At 36.3% G+C, this 22734-nt stretch overlaps 1 protein-coding gene and 1 long non-coding RNA gene across 2 annotated transcripts; both read right to left on the minus strand.

Moving 5' to 3' along the window:
• Positions 1-12212: 12212 nt before the first annotated feature.
• Positions 12213-12520, minus strand: LOC141910256 (uncharacterized). Its single transcript, XR_012619886.1, has 3 exons — positions 12497-12520; positions 12322-12408; positions 12213-12233 (listed from the first exon to the last, which is right to left on the minus strand). It is a non-coding gene; the product is annotated as an uncharacterized LOC141910256 (long non-coding RNA).
• Positions 12521-13321: 801 nt separating this feature from the next.
• LOC141910058 (uncharacterized) lies at positions 13322-22171 on the minus strand. Its single transcript, XM_074800764.1, has 12 exons — positions 22111-22171; positions 16558-16686; positions 16351-16481; positions 15941-16043; positions 15733-15861; positions 15382-15617; positions 15184-15295; positions 14639-14889; positions 14145-14283; positions 13710-13754; positions 13428-13539; positions 13322-13364 (listed from the first exon to the last, which is right to left on the minus strand). The coding sequence occupies exons 1-12, from the start codon at positions 22169-22171 to the stop codon at positions 13322-13324; spliced, it is 1491 nt and encodes a 496-aa protein (XP_074656865.1).
• Between the last annotated feature and the right edge of the window lie 563 nt (positions 22172-22734).

A 22734-nucleotide genomic window follows, 5' to 3' on the forward strand; every position in this document is an offset into this window, starting at 1 on the left:
AAATTTATTATTTTTTCACCAAATAACATACATAATTCACCACATTTGGAGAACCATAATATATCAACAAACATACAAATATAGTAATGACTTAGTGATTATTTGCTTTTACACACAATTGTTTCTCATTTCAGTGAAATATTACCCGAAATAAACTAATGAGAAAAAACAATACATTTTCTTTTTCATGTAAAGACACTGTTTTTGTTCAACGTGTCATGTTGATAACTATATGACAATAATAATGAGTTTATAAACTAATAAAGCCAAATTATCAAACCAAAAGCAATTTTTTATTTTCTTTATAGCACACTTGGGACTTTAGTCCCAGCGGGCTATTGTGTTCACTTTTCGTCCGTCGTTCATCCGTCCGTCCGTAGACAGAATCCAGTTATTTTGGGAAGTTTTTTAGACACTTCAAGGTAATGTCTTGATATTTGGGTTACACATGTATCTACCCTAGACCCATCTTCAGCCCAAAAACTGGCCCTGTCAGAATCAAGATGGCCGACTGGCAGCCATTGTTGTTTGCCAAAATCAGCATTTTTATAACGTTTTGAACTTATTGAGGGAAATTTTGAAGACGCTTTGATCAATAACCTTGATCTTTGGTATATATTTGAATCCCCCCAGGACCCATACACGTAACAAAAATTGGGTTGATCGGACATAAGATGGTCGTCCTATGACCTTTTTAGTGCCCAAAAATGTCAATTTTGGCCCGAATTCTGAGTCCTGTAGCTTCCTACAGGTTTGCCATTTCTCATTGCAATTGCTGATGGCTATTCTTTGGAAAGGGATGTTTTATACGTGAGATCAGCCAATTATGACGCGATTGACATCTTGGTGTTATCGGTACTCATTCGAAGGTGGGAAAAGTTTTTCGACATTATATTAGCTAAGCATATTTTGTTACCGCAATGAATTAGAAAGTTGTAGCTTATAAGGTGTTCTATGATTGTGGTGAGTTTCAAGGTCATTAGTTTTTGTATATGGCCACCAGGGGGCGTTGAATAATATAAAATCTTAGTATTTCTATATTATATTTGTACCAATGCATATTTTGTTACCACGATCAATTGCAAAGTTGTAGCTCATGACATAATCTATGATTGTGGCAAGTTTTAAGGCCATTAGTAATTCTATATGGTCACCAGGGGGCATTGAATAGTTGAATAATTTAGTATTTCCTTATTAAATTGGCATATTTTGTTAACATGATCAATTGCAAAGTTGTAGTTCATGACATTTTCTATGATTGTGGCGAGTTTCAAGGTCATTGGGTTTTGAACATGGTCACCAGGGGGCGTTGAATTGTAGAATGACATAGGGTTTCCATATTATATTGGTAACAACGCATATTTTGTTATCACAATCAATTACAAAATCGTAGCAAATGACATGTTCTATGATTGTGGTGAGTTTCAAGGTCATTGGTTTTTGTATATGGTCAGCAGGGGGCGTTGAATATTGAAATTGTTAGATTGTCGAGCATTTGAAACCACTTCCCAAGTGGGCATGGTGTCCCTGGACCCCTAGTTTATACATAAAAGGTCAAATATACAAATTTATAATCAACATCTACATATACTTGTGAGAAGAAATATTCCAAATACCTCTAAGTTAATGTCACAAAATCTTTGAAATATATGTGTGTTATCAGGCAAAAACCTCTTATGCAAAACTACTGTCAAGTGACAACTTCTGTTTTGATATAATCAGCTGTTTCATGCAAATCGATTGGATGGTTCCCAAAAACGAAGAAATATTACAATACCTGTTTTTCAGTGGCATCCAGCAGCATATGCAGTTACAGTTAGCATGTCCAATATTAAAACTTCAATATGAAAAGTGAACACATGTAAGTCCATTGAAAGTCAAAGTCTTCCGATTCTCCCCCATTACACTCCGGATGAATAGTGGTGTCACATTAGAAGAGAAAGTCCAAGAAAATAAGTTAATGAGCTTACTTTTTAATGCAGACTCAAACAATGTATCCAAATTGACTAACTTTTTATCTTTGCAAAAACAGAAAACCTTCTTATGAGGAATTAAAAAAATTAAATTAATACTCACTCATGTATCACCCCCTTAAACACAAATTCATTCTAATTCACAAATGTAAAGATTTATATCCTATCAGATATTCATGCTGTTTTGACTTACTCTGGCTTCTGTTCGTGTGCTTAAGTATGCAGACAAATTACGAGTTGTTTTTGCCTTTTAATTTTGAATAAAGAATAAAAAATGAATGAAATATCATTTAATGCAATTCTCCAGAGGACAAAATGTCTCATGTCCCTTAGATAGATATGACCTTAGAGAAGTCAAAGATCGACTTCTTCATATCAATATGGCAAACCAATAGAATTTAGTAATTGCCAAACATTCTATTGAATAAATGAATATACCTTTCTCTGGCTTAGTTGAGTCTCAACTATATCATCAGGATCTGAAGAGTTCTACAAAACATGATTTATTTTCAACTGATTTCACATAACTCCATATATACGTTCGGAATTATTCATCATATTAAATTCATCAAACTGTAAAAATCTAATCTTGCCTCACTTCAGTATGACTTAAATCCCCATTATCCACACGTTCCTGTTTCTTTGAATTACGACTGCCTTCATTTCCTGATCCTCAAACATCAGATGTGGTTATGCCCTACAAAATGTTAGCATAAATAAGCATAATTAACAATAATCTAAAACTGAAGAAACACAAGTGAGTACAAAATCCAGAGAGTAATCGAAATTCATGAATATTGATACTTACTCGTACATGTTCGTCATTCTTATGTACGTGTACATGTGGCCTAAATACTGCATAGATCGCCCCATTTAAACTGTGATCCTTCAGAAAATTATGAGCTGTCATTTTGACCAGAATTTTTTAAATCCGAGAACTCGAATCAAGTAAACAAAACAATTTGTTTTTGAGTTTCAGGACAAGCCAATGGTCGCTATTACCAGTCTTTATCAAATTTTGATCCTGAGAATCTATGAAGGCCGCAGATAGTATGCCTTCTAATTCTAGCAAACTTGCACACCTTCTTATGGCTAAAAACTGTATTACAATAGCTGTAACCAAATGTTTGAAGACATTCTATCAATACATCTATGTTATAAAATCCTTCACGATCTTGTAAAGCTGATATATTAATTAACGGTCCAACTATAGAATTTTCAAACTGACGTATCCACATTGTGTCAGCAATTTTGTCTAGCATATCAACTGAAGCTTGAAATGTACCATCTGAGGAGCCAAGGATGTTGTTATTCACAGCACACAGCCCACAATAATTAGTGGTACCTTGGTATTGAAAATAGTTTGAAGAAGTAATTTGAATTCAGATTTTCATCACTCAATTCGGCAACTACGATGTCTGACACAAGATAGCCCTATGGATGTCGCTTTGCATTTCCCGTAATTGCTGCAATATGAGTTCTGCTCGATTGATGATTTGCTGCCTTCTGTGATCAGGATTTAATGTACTGGTACTTATCTGAGGTTTATCTTGAGAAGATATGTGTTGATCATCAGTCCTTGTGAGGAGATATGATCCATCAGATAGATAGATAGAATAACTACATGAATAATGATAATCATAGTACAAATTATAGTAACAGTATTCATGACAATAATAACAGTAATAATGAATTATAATACAAGAGAAAATTAATTCAATAAATTCATGGTTAGAGGCAACGGTTAATGATAAATTCTTTACAATGATTTTATAAACGAACTTAATTTCAATAACTATGAGCAGATAATTTATTAAACCTTGAGACAAGAGAACAGATACTAGGCACTTTACGAAGATGATCAGGAGTATTTTGCCATATAATAGGTACTTGAGCCAAGAAAGAATTATGAAAAGTTTAGTGGTATGCTGTTTAACCCTCGCATAATTTCTACTTCTAGTATTGTATTTATGAAAGTCTGAGTTTATATGGAATAGATCAAAAATTGGGGTTGGTAATTTCCTATAAAAATGGTTGTATCCCAATTTGAGGACTTCAAACTTAATCAGGTCATCAAATTTTATGATTTTATATTTCTTGCAGATAGGTCCAGTTGCCGCATTAAAAGCTGTATTGTCAATATGTCGGATAGCTTTTTTTGGATTTTGTAGACAGCATTTGATTATTTTGCAGATAGAAGTAGTCCCCAGACACTGAGGAAATAATTGATATGGTTTTGAATATAAGTAGTACATAATTAATTTGCTAGAGACTGGAAGTTTTTTGGTTTCCCTTTGTCAGCGATATGAAGTTGGCATTGAGCCAATTCATGTAAAATCGTGGTACGTTTTTTTATGTGAGCATTTGTCTATTTGGTTCTCGGCTTAAACGACGTATAATCGATGCGATTAAAGATATGGCGAACCTCCGTCGATGACATGGTCAACATTGTTTAAATTCTACAAAAAACTGTTTTTGGCGGGAAAATTCTTAGCTCTCGCGTATATAATTGCAATGACCTCGTTTGAGGGGCGTTGTCTCTACGAGCGAATGTGATTGGCTGTTTTTGGGATATACGGGGAATTCCGGCGCTACTAAAATAATCATGGGAAAGCCATAGAATGGCGAACGTTTCATTGGACTAGGTGCCGTACGTGCAAATTTCAAATGCTCATTGCTGATGAGAATGTAATTATTGTCCGCCATAGGTATTGTTTCATTTTAATACTCGGGGATTAATTTGATCCACACTGAAGTGCAAGCAAACATTCACTTACACAAGGCCTCCACACGTGCGCGCGGAGTGCTATAGACTGTTGCATACACAAACACACGCTCTTGTCAATTTTTAACATTTTTTTGGTCGTTTTCCACGTGTAAATAGTCCGAATGTTTATTGTAGCCTTTCCTCGGGTAGATGTTTGTGTAAAAATCCTCTAAGTTGATTGTCCCGCGTGCTGACTAGATAAAACGGAAGCACATTTTGAAAAGCAAATTATCCAGATGAGAGTTTGGTCCTGGTATCCGAAGTGTAGTTGTATGACATCGACGGTGCACGCTCCGATGAGGATAGGTTTCTCCGTCAAGGGGTGCAGTTGGTACTTCACATCTGGTGCTGAGTTTGCCTAAAAGTAAAAGTTGTACACGGGGAGCAGTTTTGTGTTTCTAATATACAGTGCATAGTTAGGTCCGTGGATGCGTCGCGATCTAACAGACAGTGCTATGCGCATTGATAGACCGTCAGTAAGAAAGCGACACAGGCACGCGAGTTTGATTAATACAATGATACATATGTACAGTCTTGATCGGGTTTTATTTACAGGCATGATCAAAAAATTGCATGCCACTCTGGCGGCTATCTGACAGTGCTAGCGTAATGGAAGACCGTCAGTGATCACCAAGGCGGCACGCCCAGTTAATCATTTGTCACAATTAGGTTTTTTTTTGGTAGGTCTTAATGAGACCGGTGTCAGGAGGCAACCTTCCAATCACCACTGCACAAAAATAGACTGAGCTTGCTATCCTGAAGCCAAAACGGAGGCAGCTTTCCAGTTATCGCGGCAGTGAGACTGAGTTTACAGTCCAAAACCAGAAACAATAAGGTATCTATGCGTATGTGATGATATAGGACAAAAGTGGTCAGACAGTTCTATGCGCATTGATAGACCGTCATCCCTGTTCATTCTAAATCAGAACATACCTCAAGTGTCAAAGTCAGGATATGTAGGTGTACTAAACTAATAAAAGGCGTTAGGTTAAGTAATTAATAGACTACATCGATAGTGTCAATTGTGATTCTGTTTACTGTATTTAGTCCGTTTACGTCTAGGTTTATAAATATATTGTTAAGACTCCAAATATGAAGATTTCGTTGCAGTATTATTTCTTGGTTTATGCGATCTATAAGTGCGTTTTTGAAATAAATTATAGTGTTGATGCGACCAGAGCCCTGTTCTAGATTGTAATGATTCTTGTACAAAATGAATTGTGCGAGAAATAAAAGATAGTTCGCAAGTGTGCGTTTGAAAAAGTCTCTTTCTATTGTTTTGGTAATTCCTGTGTAGACGATGTCTCGAGTGATTCGTATAGGTGTGCCTATTATGCGTTCAAAGATTGGTTGTATGCGTGAATATAATTGTTGTGCTTCTGTGCATGAGTATACTACATGGTCATTTGTTGCCGCGCGTCCGTAAATTTTACAATTTGGATCAGTTTTTATTTTCCAAAGTACTAATTTTGAAGCAGTCGCAAGATTATTATGTAGTAATTTCCAATGAATATCACTAAACCGTTTATCAATATGTTTATTTTAAACTTCATTCCAAATTTCCGGCCAATTCAGATCCATATTTAGCATTTCAGTAATTTTTGTTTGTCCAATTGGCATGATTTGATGGAGATTTTTTAATAATAAAATTCTATAAATTTGAGATGATGAAATTTTTCCTACAGCACAACTTATGTTATCAAACTGGACGTAGATTTTCGGTAACTCGCCAGGATCTAAATTTTGGTCAGATATAATTAGTTTCCAATGTTGCGGTATCGCATTGTGTATACGTGTGTGTTTTAATCTATTTGTTAACGGAGTTTCATTAAGTGGTTTATAATTGCCACGATTATCAAATTAATGTTGCAAATTGGTTATACCGTGTTGTATGTACTGTGTGAAATCAGTTTTCCTGTTGAGCTTAATTTTTGGATTGCCAAAAATAGGTTTCTGCAAAATTTCAGTAATGGTTTCAGTCGAAGTCAGATGTTGTTGAAAAACTGTCCATGCTTTTAATAAATGTCTGTAGTAGTCGTTTGAAATTGTTTTTTTAGGTAGCTCATTGTGAATGATGTTTGACATATTCCAGCCAGGGCCAATGTATTTTTGCAGATTGTAGTTAATTAGTGGTTTCCAGTGTGTAGGTTTTAGAGCGTGGTTAATGATCGTTGTAATTGCCTGTGTTTGTTGTCTGTATTTTATGTTGTGTATGTCGAGGCCTCCGTGTTCGATTTTTTTGTGTAGTATGTTTTTGCCGACAAGTCGTTTTCCATTGTCCCATAGGAAATTGACGATTTTTGGTTCAAAGATTTTGATATACTTGTCCGGGACTGGAAATATTTCGGAAGTGTACCATAAAAGCGGTAATATAAATGAGTTTATGACGACATTTTTGCCGTGTAAAGATAGTTTAGTTTGGCGCCAGAGGTTTATTATATTTTGAATTTTATTAACTTTTGGATTCCAGTTTAAATCATCAGTATTTTCATTGCCAAAATGAATACCATAAATTTTCATTGATTTCTTCCAATTTAAGTCTAAAGGTTTATCGTTTCTATTTTTCCAGGATCCAATCCACATACATTCAGTTTTATCTTTATTAACTTTTGCACCTGACGCTCGTTCGAAAAGGGTTAACGTTGTAAAAACTTGGTCTAAAGACTCTAAGTCAGTGAGACATAATGTAGTGTCATCTGCGTATTGCTTGATTTTAATTTATGTGTCGTCCGGTAGTTTTACTCCTTTAATGTTGTTGTTTTCACGTATTTTAATTGCTAGTGGTTCTGCTGCTATTATGTAGAGTATTGCGCTCATGGGACATCCCTGTCTTACGCCTCTTTCTAAAGTGAACGGTTTAGTTAAGAAGCCATTACTTTTAATTCTGGATTTTGGATTTGAATAACAAGTTTTGATATATTTAATTAGATTTTCTCCAAAACCGAAAGATTCTAAAGTTTTAAACATATACTGCCAGTCGACGCGGTCGAAAGCTTTCATTTGATCAATGGTTACTAAAAATGCTTCTAAATTATCATTATTAACGTAATCAATTAAGTCTCTAATTATATGACCGTTGTCTTGGATTCGACGTCCCTTCACGCTACATGTCTGGTCAGGGTGAATTATGTCTGTTAGACAGTTGATTAGTCTGTTAGCGAGAACTTTTGTGAATATTTTGTAATCTGTACATAGTAATGAGATTGGTCTCCAATTTTTTAAGTCTGTTTTGTCATTTTTCTTATGAATTAATGATATAATGCCGGTTTGCATTGATTTAGAAAGTCTATTTTCTTGTATACACGCGTGTACTAACTGCAGAAAGTCACCTCGGAGAGTATACCAAAATGTTCTATAAAATTCAATAGGTAGACCGTCTATACCGGGAGATTTATTATTTTGAAAAGATTTGACCGAATTTGTTAATTCGTTGATATCTATTTCGGAGTCATGCTGAAGTTTCTTTTGATTAGAGATTTGAGGTAGATTAGCCAGGAATATATTTTGGGTTTCCAAATCGATTTCTTCTTTTCTATATAGGTGTTTATAGAAATTAAGTTGAACTTTTTCAATGTCTTTTTGACCAGTTTTAATTTCACCTAAATTGTTTTTGAGAGTTCTGATGTGATTCGCTTTAGCGCGTTGCTTTTCATAATTTGCAAAGAAAGTACTTGTCTTCTCTCCGAATTCTCTCCACTCGATCTTTGATCTAATCATTGCACTTTTTGCTTTTTCAATTTCGAAGTCGCGAATACGTTTGGTAAGGTATTCAATTTGATTTTGGTTAGTGTTTACCCCTAAATCAGAGAGTTTTTCGAGAATGAATAATTCAGGTTCTAAAGATTTCTTAAGATTGTTTTTGATTTTTCTGAGTTCTGAAGCAAATTTTATTGATCTGGTTTTTATTTGAATTTTGCCCTCTTCCCACCATTCAATAATTGAGTCGTAGAATAGTTTGTGATTTTGCCATTGTGTCCAAAAGTCTGTTATCATAGTGATGTAATTAGGGTTCTGCAGTAGTTCTTTGTTGAGATGCCAGTATCCCTTGCCACGTTTACCTTGAGAGGAGTTAATTACTAATTCGACGATCTTGTGATCGGAATGAATAGAGTTGACATGTTTCACATGCTCTATGTCTGGCTGTAGAGTGTCTGATACATAAAATCGATCTATTCTTGTTTTAATTACATTGTTATTTCGTTTTGCTACTCTAGAGAATGCTGGTGTGTCTGGATTTTTAAGTCTGTAGGCGTCTGCTAATCTGTATTGTTGACATAAGTTTGCTAATTGTTCTGAACCACTTCTTATACTCGACGAATTGGCAGATGTTGATTCTCGATCTAAAGGACTCTCTATACAATTAAAATCTCCAGCTATTATTGTATGTTCATTTTGATTGAGGTTGAGATAATTACTGATATTGTTTATAAAATTTTTCCTATAGCGCTCTTTATTCGGGGCGTAAATATTGACAATGTTATAAATTTGACCAGATATAGAGATTTTCAAAGCCATTAACCTGCCTTGTGTGTCCGTTGAGTTACTTAAAATTGAATAGTTTAAAGATCTCCTAATGCCAATAGTTACTCCACATTTTCTCTCATTCGTAAAGTTAGATAATATCTCAAAATTCCTCGATAAGGGTTTAAATTTCTTTGAATTTCGTAGTCACTAGATAAATGGGTTTCTTGTAGTAAGAAGATATCGTGCAGCTTAAGTTTTTCAAAAATGCTTATAGTTCGAGAGTTAGAGTAGGCTAAGCCATTGCAATTGAGTGATAATAATCTTATACGTCCTAATGTATTCGCCATGTTTTCAGTACCTACATAATAAGTGGAAAATATACATCACCTTAGGTCGTTCTCTTGTTTTTTGGCTTTGCTGTCCCGGTTTTGGGTTGAGTTTTCTTCTGTGTCCGATTCACTTGTGGTGGACTCGTTTTCGCGGGTTCGGTCGTAGCCACGCTTCCATCATCCATCGCGGGTTCATCGTCTTTGTTTGGCGTCTGTGTTTTTTTTGTCGTGGCTACCGGAGCCTCATTGTCAGTGGTAGATGTAGGGATCCTCTGAGACTTCTTCGGTGTCTGTGGCAGCTCAGTAGGAGAGGACGGTCTCTTCCTGGTTTCCTCGGGTTTCGAGTTGGTCTTGGCCGCGACAGTTTCCACAACCCTGGTATCTGGAACTTTACTGGTAGTGCTTGCTGCTTCTGCTGGTGTTGGATTGGTCTTCCTTATACTTTGCGAAGCCATATTCTGTCGATGATGAATTTGTCTGCAGCGATCCGGGGTGTGTGTCGGATGCGAACACGTAACCTGGCATTCAACCCACGTGTGGTTGAATTCTCCGCAAATCGCGCAGTGATCTGGCTGACCGTTGTAGTATACTCGGATGAGTAAAAGTCCATAAAGTTTTGATTCTAAAGCAATGTTCCTCGGGATCGGCTAGGAAATAACTACTTCCAGGACTCGCTTCTCACCGTTACGGAAGTTTGTTTTGCCAAGTGTTGGGTGATAAGACCCTGTCAGAATGTTTCCATATCGTTTTATGATGCTGTCAACTACATCATGTGGGCAGTCGGTCGGGACACCTTCTATTCTTAAAATTGTTGGAGTTTCAAGCGCTGATCTAAATCTTACTGTTGCTCCTCTGTGACTGATTGTATGTTTCTTCAAAATATCGTATTTGTCGGATGAACCACAGAATACACCGACATTGTACGGGTTAAAATCAATAACTTTTTCGATGCATTCACTCGATGTTCGGTTGTTGTGTAGAATTTCACAAATCTGGTTTATGTCCAATTTGCTGTATTGTACTCGAATCTTTGGTACGAGCAAGAAGTTTTTAAAGTCTTTTGCCATCATGTTGTTGTATCGGAAGGTTCTAGCTTGTTGAAGATCCATTGTTTACTGTGCTGACCAGTCTAAGACCAACTTAGTTCTATAGCTAATCTAACAACTTAAGACCAATCTAAGCTCATTTTGGTTCTATAACCAATCTAACTACATAAAACCAGTCTAAGACCAACTTACTTCTATAGCCAATCTAACAACTTAAGACCAGTCTTAAGATTTAAGACCACTTTTGGACTCAAATAATGACTATGCAACTGGCCGGGGGGGGGGGGGGCGGAGGCTGTAGCAGCTTGTTAAGATGGATAAAGATAACCGGTGGATAAATAGCATACATAGTAACAATAAACTTTTAATTGTCACTATCAATAGTCAACTATCCACTGGTTAACTATAACAACCAACTTAGAGGCAACTGACTCCTGCACAGTCATAAAGAAACATTAGAAACATATTACAAACATACCAATATTAGACAGGTAAATACTTATTTACAATTCATTATTATCTAAAGAATATGATGTCTTGATTTTTATGAAATTCTACTTGGATTATTATTATTAGGCCTATTATCATCATTATTTTTTGTCATTATTATTATCACTTTATTTCCTGCAAAAATTATGACATAGTATAATCCTATACATCAGTTTTCTAAGACAGAATATGATTATATGATCATCATAAAAATCTTACAATATATCAGTGGGACAACATACAGGGGGACAGCTGACCGAAAAATAAAAAATAGTTACAGATAATAGATAGAAAAAACAAATAACACAAAAAGAAATGAGAAAAGAAAATTAAAAATAATAGGAATTGATTGTCGCGATTGGCAGATTATAATTCACTGGTTTCAGTGTTTGTTTAGTTCTGTTAAAGGTTTCGCAGGTCGACTGAAGTCTAACTCACCGTACAATCCGACATCTTCCTCGGCGCCTAGGACCATTCGTGGAGCAGTACGCCCCCTAGAGGTGCTCGGTTGAAGCCTCGCGGGTTCCGGTCGGGACACGTTGTCTAGTCGTGCATAGATCGTCCCATCTTCACCAATATCCTGAAGAAGAAAAGATGTTTAATTATCTCGCAATTTATGCGGGTATCAACAACCTAATAGTCGGGACCCCCTACCGCCCTCAGTGTGGACCCCTCACCCTTCAGTCTAAAACCTGCACCCCTCAGCCAGAAACTTGCATTACCTTCAGCCTTGACCCTGCATTCCCTTCAGATTGTTGAAGGGTTGGTTCCATGCTATAGATTGAGGGGTAGTGGGTGGTTCCACGCTATAGATTGAGGGAGTGTGGGTGGCTCCAAGCTATAGATTGAGGGGGTGTGGGTGGTTCCACGCTATACATTGAGGGGATGTGGGTGGCTCTAAGCTATAGATTGAGGGGGTGTGGGTGGTTTCACGCTAAATATTGAGGGGGTGTGGGTGGTCCTATGCTATAGATTGAGGGGTGTGTGGGTGGTTCCATGCTATAGATTGAGGGGGTGTGGGTGGTTCCATGCTATAGATTGAGGGGTGTGGGTGGTTCCATGCTATAGATTGAGGGGGTGTGGGTGGTTCTAGATCGGGATGGTTCGATACAAACCTCAATATAAACACTTCCAGCCGTGAAATCATCGTCTTCAACATTCTCAACTAGAAATAAAAAACACATTTCAGAAATAGAATCAGTTTAAGAAATTCGAAACGGATTCCGGCTGGACGCGTGGACATGCGTGCGCACCTTCTTCAATGAACCCGACACCAGCAGCAGGTGGAGCAGCTGGAGTAGATGGAGCGGGTGGAGCAACAGTTCGTCTGCCGATCCGAGCTACAAAACACAGAGAAATATCGCGTTATCACGGACAATTCCGACAGAGTCAGTTACGTCATTTCAAACATGTTAAAACACGAGTTACCACTAGCGCCAACAGAACATTCATTCTAAGAGTTTCACCGTATTTCTCATCAACAGTAAACTCTTTTAGGTCAAGGACTCGATGAGTTTTAGGAATAGTTTGTTTCGGAATAAAGGAAGGACTAGTACCGGTACTAGTACTGAACTGTTCACTGCACTAGCCAAATCTACGGATTAGAACCTACAGTTTATAGTTAATTTACGGTTCATATGGTTGCCAGTTATTAAGAGTAAGACAAGACAATAAGATAAAAACCCACTATTTACAGATTAAAAGAATTTTAGAACAAAAATTTATTTATTCAATCTAAAATATATAGAATACACGACGTTTCAATCTCACCCTAGATATCATCGTCGGGTGTCTGAGATCGAAACGTCGTGTATTCTATATATTTTAGATTGAATAAATAAATTCTTGTTCTAAAATTCTTTTAATCTGTAAATAGTGGGATTTTATCATATTATCCGTTCACCACGTTTGAGTGTGGTTATCGTTCTATTACAAGAAGTTTTGAGGACCAAATGATAGAATGATATCGGGTATTGTAATCAGGTCATCAGACCTGACTGGTCACCACTCGACTGTGATGATTGCTTAGGGCTAATTCCACACGTCTATGTTTTGCCTAGAACATAAATATTTGGTAATAGTCTTCGAGTCTGACAAATTCATATTTCCAATTCAATATACTAAGTATAAGTCATCATTTGTATGAATCATCAGCATCATTATCGGGTTCCTGACTAGTATAGAAAATCTCTAGATATAAGAATAATCTATGCATGGAATATTCAATTGGTTCTGATGCTGCTAAAACTGGATTTACAGCAATATTACGACATTGAGTGACGAGTTCTCAAACCCCCTGTAAAATATAAACAACGAACCAGTAGTATTTCTGTTATACATGTTTCTGCGGTGTACATACAACACGACCGTTACTACGATAACGATTGCAATCACAATTGAGAAACCGATTGCACTGCCAACTGTTGCCCAGAAACCAGCCACCGTGTACGCAGGACCAGCATTTTTAGAATCTGCAATTATATAAAACTCAACTGTATGTCAACAGTTTCAAATTCATTATTTTCGTGGCATTTTTGTTTCAAAAAAGTTTAAAGAGTAAAATGCTTTAATCAGGGTATTTATTTCGCATGAAATGAATGTACACTTTCTAAAACTTTGGTGATCAATAGAAATAACTCACTTGACGTTGAGGTGGTTTCTGTGACTTGTGTCACTGTTGATGGTCCTACAAATATAAATATATATGTTTGTTCAATTTTCAAATGGTACCTAACCCAACCTGCAAGGGGCTCGTGTAACCAATTGATTGTACACTTTTTAAACCTTCTGTAAAAATAACTCACTTGACGTTGAGGTGGTTTCTGTAACTTGTGTCACTGCTGATGGTCCTACAAATATATATTATCGATTTTGAATATGGTTCGACTCGCGGTGCCGCCGTGTTTTAACTGAAGTTCAAGCTACAGGACTTAGATTCAACTCCACACAATCAAACAAACTAACAACTTACGCAACCATTTTCGGGCTTAAGAAGTCACAACTGTGCAGGTTTACAGGTTGTGCTACTCACCAAAATCTACAGTGTTTAACTTGAGGTACTCATTGTGGTACTCACCAAATTCTACAGTTTTTAACTCAATAACAGCCACTTGATTCGATCCAATGTATGTGCTGGTGGTTGAGTCTGACATCGTTTTTGTTGTGTTAGCGACAAATTGTTGATTCGGGAAAATCTTACTGGAGAACATTGTGAACTACAACGAGAAAATCAGAGATAGATTGTAAAAACCTGAGAGAGGTGTGAGGGGTGAGGAGGTGAGAGAGTTAGTGAGGAGGTGAGGGAGTGAGAAATGAGAGGGTGTGAGGAGGGTAGAGTAGAAGGGGAGATTGTGAGGGGTGAGGCGGACAATGAGAGGGAGAGGGGGAAGGAGGGCAAGGGGAACCTGTATTGATTATTTCAATCAATTCACCTGTAAAATGTAAATCACTGATGATCCTCGATTCCAGATAGCGACGCGAGTAGGATGACCTACATCATGAGTAGGATGACCTACATAATGAGCAGGTTGACCTACATTACGAGCAGTTTAGGACTTATTGACAACTTACTTGTTTTAGCAACCACCATTTTTCTCTATTTCCGGATTCGCGTTTTATTTTTACAGTTTTAGGTTTTCCAATATTTCTCGTGAAGATGATCACATCTTTTCGTTCTCTGTGTTCCCCGAATTGTGAACCTAGATATGTAAACTGTGATTCATTTCGGTCACCGATAATCTGAATATCAACTCTTCCACTGGTATAGTATAACCTGGAACTATTCCACTTGATTCCACTAAAAACAGTGATCTGCCATTTAACTAGAAATAACAAGAAAAAATATGACTTTTCACACTTGACCGCAATCTGTGAGGAGGGACCCTTTTACGACCTTTGAGGATAATTCAAACACGGATTGGAGCGGATAATCATCATTATCATCAGCTTTCAGCGTGGAGCCTTAGTAGACTTTACACCTAGCCCGCTTGAGGCGTTAAGTTGCTCATAACTCAGGTTTTAAAAGAAAAGGTTTGTTAGCCTAGGCTTACCGCCACAGTCTAATTATAAGTTCAGTTCATAAGGTATTCTGAGTTCAATAATACGTTTTAACGAACCTGGTTTATGAATTTCTGAATGATAATTACAAGTCTGTGTGTTTGTGTGGCTCTTACTGCAGTTATACATGTACACAACATTGTCACCATCTATCACACCTACTAGCGCCACCTATTGAATTTAAATATATGAATATATGAGTTAATATCAAATTCACACCGGCCTCTCTCTCCACTCCCTCTCCATATTTCTATAACCTGGATGACGCGCCAGTTTGTATTCCGTGCAGATTTCAACATGAGTTTTCTCGGTGGATGTGGATTTGTGATGTTCACTGGTAACAACAGTTCGTGAGTCTTGTTTGATCCGGCCTCGAACTCGATTCCCAGGTGGAAGTACGTGATGTCACTACCTGTCTCACCGAAACCTATCCTGACTGTTTGTATTATAATACCTGTACGCCCTGTAAACACTATCACCTGCCAAACTGAACCTGAAAGAAATAACAACTGATTTATGTGGTATCCATGGATCTCATCAATTTCAGAATTTCGTTCAAATATTTCATTTTTCTACCATTTTTATTGATAAACTATCTTAACCTTTACCTCGTACAAACCGCCAGTACAGTTTGAACCCGACATAGTTTCTATTACTGTCTGATGTAAACTGTATTGTTATATTTCCAGTGTATAATCGTTTACCAGGAGCTGTCCAGCCACAATATTGATTACTCCCTGATGAAGAAATAAATCTGATAAAACTTTATGAATCATAAAAAATCATTCACGGTGTGAAGTGTGTTTAGATCTTTACCGATTTCACTTCCTATCGTCAACTTGTCCCAGCAAACACCTTTATAATTGACATCTGTACTTTCCTTTATATGAAAATTCTTGTCAAATGATATTTCAACCAGCTGCAAAAATATATATATACAAACTTAGAATTGAATTATCATTCATTATCTATTTCAGGAACCGTTTATTTTGATCAGTTTTAACTTAAACCCGGAATTATCGGTTAAACTAAATCCAGGGATAAAGTTAGACCTAATCTTAGCCCCATTGAGTTTCTACTAGTGCAAATATTACTCACTCCTGAGACCTGCTCGTGCAGAAATTGCGACAATATCATTTTTTTTCTCTAGGATCAACATTTCACAAATACACAATGTAGATATTTACCATGTTTTCAGGGGTTTTAATCACAATGTATATATTTACCTTGTTTTTTGGAGTCTCAATCCTCCATTTACAATCAAGGTGTTCACTATATTTGTCCGGATATTTAGGACTGGTGATGTAACCTGATGTATCATCCTGTACTCTAGGTTTCTTACTACAAGTCGAATCAACTACAAATAAATATTGAATTGAATTGTTTTATATGTGATCTACTGATTCCATGATAAACTTCTCATTATGAGCTACCTTTTAATATCCTCCAAATCAGTTTAAACCCTTTATACGTGTAGTTTACACTGTTGTCTGATATAAACACATCACCGGTATAGTATTGTGTAGAGGGCGCTGTACTGCCACAATATCCAATTCCACCTACTGTAATATAACAATCATAATGATTCTAATATATCTTTATTCATCTCCACTTTTACTAAATAATTATTATATAAATACTGATAAAAGATGAAAGTTAAAAGTACACAAATATAATTCAGAGTTCAGTTTCACTGATAAGATTTAAAACCATTCTAATGAGTGAAGACTATTTTTGGACTCATGCGAAATTAAATCATGTTTTGTTTCGTTAAAAGAAAATAATGAAGAACGTGATTCGATTCTTACTCGCTATATAGTCAACGCAATTCCCTCCGATATTTGGGGGCTGCAGGCTGAATGTTTCAAACAATATTTCAACTTTCTGAAATAGAAATAATTTAGATGTATCGTTATTGAAATGTGTTCACATCATTCTAACTGGTTGTAATCATTAAGGGTTATTGATAATGAGTGATGTAATGTAATAGTTAAACAGTTCAGCACCCGATTGTCGGGTTCAAAGAGAAATAAAAGTTCTGTTCGACACTCGTACAAAATGTGCTGACAAAAATATTCTTCCTAAAGCCCGGCGCCCGATCGATCGTATGATCGCTTCATCGCATGGTTTTATCGCGTCGTCGTAAAGGTATGCCGTGGCATCCGGAGCCGATTACATCGCATCATCGCAACAAATCAAACATGTTCGATATTTTCGCATGCCATTTTTCCGTGCGATAAAAATCGTAAAGGTCTGCGGGCTACGCTGCCGATTTTCCGAACGAAAATGTTTAGTAGCCAATCAGAATTAAGGATGAAGCAGTCACGTGATGCTCAAAATGGCGGCTCAGTCACGTATTTGAGGCCTTCATAAAAATCGCTAAGGTATGCGGGGATGATGCGATTTTCATTGTGTCATCGCATACGATGATATGATGATCGTAAAGGTGTGCGCACCCGGTTTAACAGTGAATATTTCTCACTCCTGAGATTCACAATTTCCTGTGTTTTATATTTACCGTGTTTACAGGTGGAACAATCTTCCATCTACACCACAGGTACGCACTATAATTGTCCGGATAACTAGGAGTCGTTATGGTACCTGATCTACCGGTCTGTAATCTGTATGACCGACTGCAAGTTGAATCTGTGTTCTTGTCTGCTAATATAGAAAACATATCAATGAATGTACAGAAACCGGTCTGTAATCTATATGACCGCCCGTTACTACAAATTGAGTCAGTTTTAACATCTGCCAATATAGAAAAAATGTCAATGAACTTATACAGAAACTGCTGCCGCCTGATATCATGGCGCGGAGTAAAAGATTCCAACTTTATTTGACTGCCACGGTCGTCTAGTAGTAAGTAACTGTGCCAATGCTCGCAGGCCTTAGTTTCAATACTGTTCTCTTTTCTCTCCGCTGTATTTTCTCTACACATTTTTAAAGTCGCGCACATCAGTACGCATGCGCGGTGTAAATTAGCCAATCAGAGCGAGTTATCGGCAAAATAGTGTTTACAGGAATAATTATGCTACGTCGGTGAATTATCGCTCGCCCCCAAAAACTGACGCGTTCTGAATAAAGATGGCCGACTAGTGGCCACTTTTCTTCGCCGAAATCAGCACTTTTTATACATTCTAAAAATGTTCAAGGGAAATTTTAAAGTTGCTTTGATCAATTCATCTTTCTTACATGTGTATCTCCCAAGGGCTGATCAGCTCAGAAATGGGTTGGTCGGCTGTGTGTGATTGTTTTGTTCCCAAAAAGGTCGACTGATTTTGGTTTCACCTTTTGCTCTACGATCCTTTATCGGACACTAGGTTCGCGGTGTAATTTATGCCTGAATTCAGAGACCTTCATCTATTCCTCGCTTGCAAGGGTTTGATTCCCTACCGCTAACACAAACTCTTCAATGAACTACTATATTGCCTATGCTTTATTGAAATAAAAGAACTGCCCATGAAAACTGCTGGCTACAGGTCCGGAACAACGCGTCATATTGGCCATTTACTGAAGTAAAAAGTCATAGTTTTAACTGATGTCAATGTGTAATGTATAAATGCTTCACGTCAAAATCTAATCTATTAATAGATTTACAATCAACTTCCTATTTGATGTGATATATACGAATATGTGCTTGAAATCATAGACAAAAATCACTTCAAACTGTTTGGAATCTTGTGTTAAAATTAGCAGGACTGCAACCTCTAAAAACTGTTATCAGTAACAAGTTGAATTTTCTATTGAAATATGAAAGAAAATTAATCAGTAATCGACAGTAAGACCCTCAGTAACACCTTTCATATCTCTGTTCAAATTAATCAGTAATCAACAGTAAGACCCTCAGTAACATCTTTTATATTTCTGTTCAAATTAATCAGTTATCAACAGTAAGACCCTCAGTAACATCTTTCATATGTCTGCACAAATTAATCAATAATCAACAGTAAGACCCTCAGTAACATCTTTCACATTTTTGTAAGCATCAAACAAATCAAATCAGTATTTCTCTGGATAAAGAAGTAACAAATACTGAAAATGTAGAACAGTTCACAGTTCTGTATTAGTTCATCATCAATGATTTAACCCTAGAATCATAAACTCAAGTGGAACTATGGAACTGGATCCTGATAATTATTAATCTAAATCTTTGAATAGAAGCCTGCACCAGTGGGGGGAGGGTTTATGAAGAGAGGATGCTACAGTATCCTATCACAACCATGGAGGAGGGCGTGTTACAGGGGATCCACACATCAGATATACTTGCAGTCTTCTATATCGTCTTAGGGGACTCTGGCAATTTGAAAATTGATCATCAAACCCGACCCCAAATTTAATCATTAAGTGTATAAAATAAATCCTGGACCTTCATAATCTGAATTGAAATACTCTATGACAAAGGAAAGATGACTGGATATCTACCAGAATCTATTTATCATCTTGCCTTCCTCGTAAATGGTCACTATTTTCGAAATAACTTAAAGCCCGGCGCACGCAAGTATTGGAGTAAACGAATCAACCTTTTTTGATCTCGTGACAAGTCGGGCAGCAGAGTTTTGGATAAGCTGCAACTTTTTTTATATTGTACTGACTTGTACCAAGGAAGAGACTATTGCAGTAATCAAGTCTAGAAGTTATAAAACAATGAACTAATCTTTCCGTGATTGGATTATTTAAAAAATGTCTGGTGGTCATATTGATGTCAAAATAATCACCCAGATTCCGTACCACTTTGCTAGGATGTATTGCACAATCTCCGATTTGTATAAACTCTAAAAACTCTGATCTACTTTTACTTTGAAATATTGAGGTAAAAACCATTAATCATTAGATCATTAGACAGTAGATCATTAGACAGTAGATCATTCGAACATTGAAAAGTTCATCATTAGATTATTAGACAGTTGATCATGAGTGGAAAAGGATAAAAAAAGGATATTATTAGGATAAAAAAATAAATAAAAAAATTAAATAAAATAAATAAAATAATAAATAAAAATAATAAATAAAATAATAGAACAAGAAAATTAACTTTAATGAATCATTTGACGCCTGCGAAAAAATGTAGATTTTCTGGGAGAAGCCAATGTGGAATTGCAAATTTGAAATCGAAGTTCTAAGAAATTTGGGGAATTATGAGATTTGGCGATTGGGTAGATGATACAGTCTTCAATTGGTCTAATTTAAAAAAAATTGTCAACTTGTGACCGACTTCGATTCACTTTTGCCTCTAAGCTGGTCTGCAACTTCATTGCCTCCATGGTTGAAGAAAGAGTTCTTTGGATGTTTGATTCATCATGACGTTGAGCATATCGTGTAGCCAGCCGGCCCGGTCCTGGGGCCCGGTTTGGCTGTCACTCGATATCCTAGACTTGAGTCTGGGTTGAAGTAGACATTGTCATTTAAAGAACTTATTCATGTTATTCTGTATGAATTAACCGTGTGTCTTGTATTTTGTATTTCATTATTTTAAGATTTGTAAGTTTTTTAAATTTTATCCCGGAATTTCAATGTAATAAGGATCAATAAAGTATTGAATTGAATTGTCACCTTATACACATGCCATCAATGGACGCGGAGCCGTATATGACAGCTATGCTATTATAAATTGCTAATCTCATGAAACTTGCATACCCCTTATATCGAACATATTTTCTAAAACATTTGAATATTGAAATTATATGTTTACACGTTTTTATATAGACCGCTTGTAGCCACCGATGAAATTCACGCCGGCCCTACTCAGATCGTAGATAGCTTCGTCATTCCACTAGCATCCCCATGTCAGGGTCTGACTTTTATATCAGACTTCCAAATCGTGTATACATCCGCCATTTAACCGAATAGTCCGATTTACTTATCATTTCTATTTATGCCTGCCGCTTTTGATATAATCATACATCCTTTACTATTACAATACGTCTTCTCATGATATTCAATGCAATATAACATTTCGACGTTCAAATAGACGTCATTATATAATCACAGGGAGCCATTCTACATCTTTATCAATAATATTTTGCCAAATAGCTTGTATGTGTACACATAAACCTGTGACGTTTTGCACATCGATTTACGGTTGTCGTTTGTAAAATGACGCTGAATGGTTAACATTGTTTAGGTTTCATAATGGTAACGTTTTATAAGGCGTCAAAAAAAAGATCATTAGACAGTAAATCATTAGACAGTTCGTCATTGAGACCATTGGGCAGTTCATCATTAGATTATTAGATTATTAGTTGATCATGAGATCTTGGACAGTAGTTGGAAGCTAGAACTTTACTTCGGGTTTGAAAAACAGTATCGTTACTATCATAAGATTATTAGACATTTAAATAGCTGGAACAGGAAACAACAAACAACAGATTATTAGAACATTAGACATCAGATTAGACAGTTGATAATTGCATTTTTAAAATATGGATCAAAAATTATGAATCTCTTCTAGAGTAACAGATTATTAGAACATTAGACATCAGATTAGACAGTTGATAATTGCATTTTTAAAATATGGATCAAAAATTATGAATCTCTTCTAGAGTAACAGATTATTAGAACATTAGACATCAGATTAGACAGTTGATAATTGCATTTTTAAAATATGGATCAAAAATTATGAATCTCTTCTAGAGTAACAGATTATTAGAACATTAGACATCAGATTAGACAGTTGATAATTGCATTTTTAAAATATGGATCAAAAATTATGAATCTCTTCTAGAGTAACAGATTATTAGATCATTAGACATCAGATAAGACAGTTGATAATTGCATTTTTAAAATATGGATCAAAACCTCTCCTTATCGTCTATAGTTCTAAAGTATATGTGACTTGCATTTGAATACATCAATTAATTACTCTCAGAAAAATGATGTAGATAATAAGGAAAGTGCCTCCTAGGTCGTCGGAGCGTTGAATCCAACGTGAGAATGAATCCATTGACATCGATCGCCCAGAGATATTGATATAAATATGCGCTTACCTAGAGAATTCCCGATGTATAAAAATACAGCGACTACAAACAAACTCTTCATCGACGCCATATTGAGACTTATCGATACTAAACAACTAACTGTGAACCACTAACAAAAACTGTGTTTATATAATATTCACACGGACACCGATATCATCAACTTTATAAATCAGAAAACTGCGCCGCACTGTGCGTTAACTATTAGGAAACCAACGTTTTTATATGAAAATTTCACTTCCATCTACAAAAAACATGTCCATATAAGGAAGAATCATCGTTTTACAACTATCAGGGCGGATATTAATAAATTAGACGAGAAGATTCACAATATCCGTGTATGATGATGAGAGAAATCCCACAAGGGATCATTCATTTATAACGTACGCATAAAATTTGAAATGTTCAACCCCCCTCCCCCCAGTACGCAAAATCAGCAATTGTTCATATACATTAAGCATTACAGTACGCAATTGCACTGACCCCCTCCCCCTCCCCTAATGCGTACTTAATAAATGAATGACCCCCAATAATGAAGCTAAGATTGAAAAATTGGTTAAACTTCACATTTGAATTGGAAGTTGATGGAAAAATCCCATTTTAAGATGTGTGCATTCATAATTATTTGTCGTGTTT

This window comes from Tubulanus polymorphus, chromosome 8, assembly GCF_964204645.1.
Source record: "Tubulanus polymorphus chromosome 8, tnTubPoly1.2, whole genome shotgun sequence".
Taxonomy (NCBI): Eukaryota; Metazoa; Nemertea; class Palaeonemertea; order Tubulaniformes; family Tubulanidae; genus Tubulanus; species Tubulanus polymorphus.